At 41.7% G+C, this 932-nt stretch overlaps 2 protein-coding genes across 3 annotated transcripts in view; one reads left to right on the top strand and one right to left on the bottom strand.

Moving 5' to 3' along the window:
- LOC106868640 (SET domain-containing protein 9) overlaps window positions 1-932 on the bottom strand; it is an 11,895-nt gene that overhangs the window by 9,284 nt on the left and 1,679 nt on the right. Inside the window, exon 1 of one of the 2 annotated variants that reach the window (XM_014914001.2) lies at window positions 170-195. The exons of the other annotated variant lie outside the window; for it this stretch is intronic. Within the exon in view, the coding sequence (XP_014769487.1) occupies window positions 170-180 (11 nt within the window). The 5' untranslated portion in view covers window positions 181-195. Of the gene's footprint in view, window positions 1-169; window positions 196-932 lie in introns of those variants that run through there. 2 annotated transcript variants of the gene reach the window in all.
- Window positions 321-932, top strand: part of LOC106868639 (translation initiation factor eIF-2B subunit beta) — a 25,244-nt gene continuing 24,632 nt past the window's right edge. Inside the window, exon 1 of the mRNA XM_014913998.2 lies at window positions 321-422. The gene's annotated coding sequence lies outside the window, so the exon portion shown is untranslated. The remainder of the gene's footprint in view (window positions 423-932) is intronic.

The raw sequence follows: 932 nt of genomic DNA, 5'->3' as shown, positions 1-932 counted from the left end.
GATTCTTTTTGCAGATTCAGAATCTCCGTAGTCGAAAAGGTGGGTTTCTGTTGAAAAAAACTATAACAAAAAAACCTGAAGCTGGTGTGGTCCATGTCCTTTACCTCCCCCAGGAAAGTGTTACTTTATGTACATATTCGACAATTTTAGCGACTTTGTTTATCCTCACCCGTTGAACATGTAAAAACACACATACACACACAAAAAGTCAGCGGGAGACCACGTGGTGTCATGATAGCGTAATTCAGAATTCATTCACAAATATTCCTCACGTTATGGTCTACATCGTAGGTTAACATGTAAACAGAACCGTCACGTGGCTGAAGTCATTGCCGTCACCGATGCCGCACGCACCAGGCCGCCCGAGCAAGTGCATAACTATACCTTGTTCAATACCTCAGGTGTATGTTTAAGAAAACAATGTAGGTGCAATCGATCGATTATTTTGTGGTGTTTTTCTAGGGAAAATATAATCGGCTAACCCTAACCCTAACCCTAACAGGCCGATTAGATGTAAACAAAACCTATGTGCTTTTACTTGACGTTTCTTCACATCAAATCGAAAGATAGCCAGCAAATGTTTAAAGTGTCCGTCCGCACACTTTTCCCGCCACATAAACTCAATGAAATATGAAGCGAACAAGTCCGTTGAAGTACCAGCAGTTAGTTAGTATTCACGTTTGGCCTCGCTTCACCCTCCGTCTACAGGATCCGTATAAAAACCTGTATTGAAATTCATATGCGACATTGAAGAATTACTCCTCATGTGCACAAACCCATGACTATCCAAGTTTTCAAAAGCAGGCGAGTCATCAGCTAGTTTTGTTATACTTTCTGTCTCGACATGCTGTAGCATCATTGATTCAACAATAGCAGGCGATCTGCTATTGTTTGGGCACAGAGATAAAAAAAACTTTTGTCCTCCCCCCCCC

This window comes from Octopus bimaculoides, chromosome 8 (genome assembly GCF_001194135.2).
Source record: "Octopus bimaculoides isolate UCB-OBI-ISO-001 chromosome 8, ASM119413v2, whole genome shotgun sequence".
Taxonomy (NCBI): domain Eukaryota; kingdom Metazoa; phylum Mollusca; class Cephalopoda; order Octopoda; family Octopodidae; genus Octopus; species Octopus bimaculoides.
The sequence above is the reverse complement of the archived record's forward strand: the minus strand, read 5'-3'. Positions and strand labels throughout refer to the sequence as shown.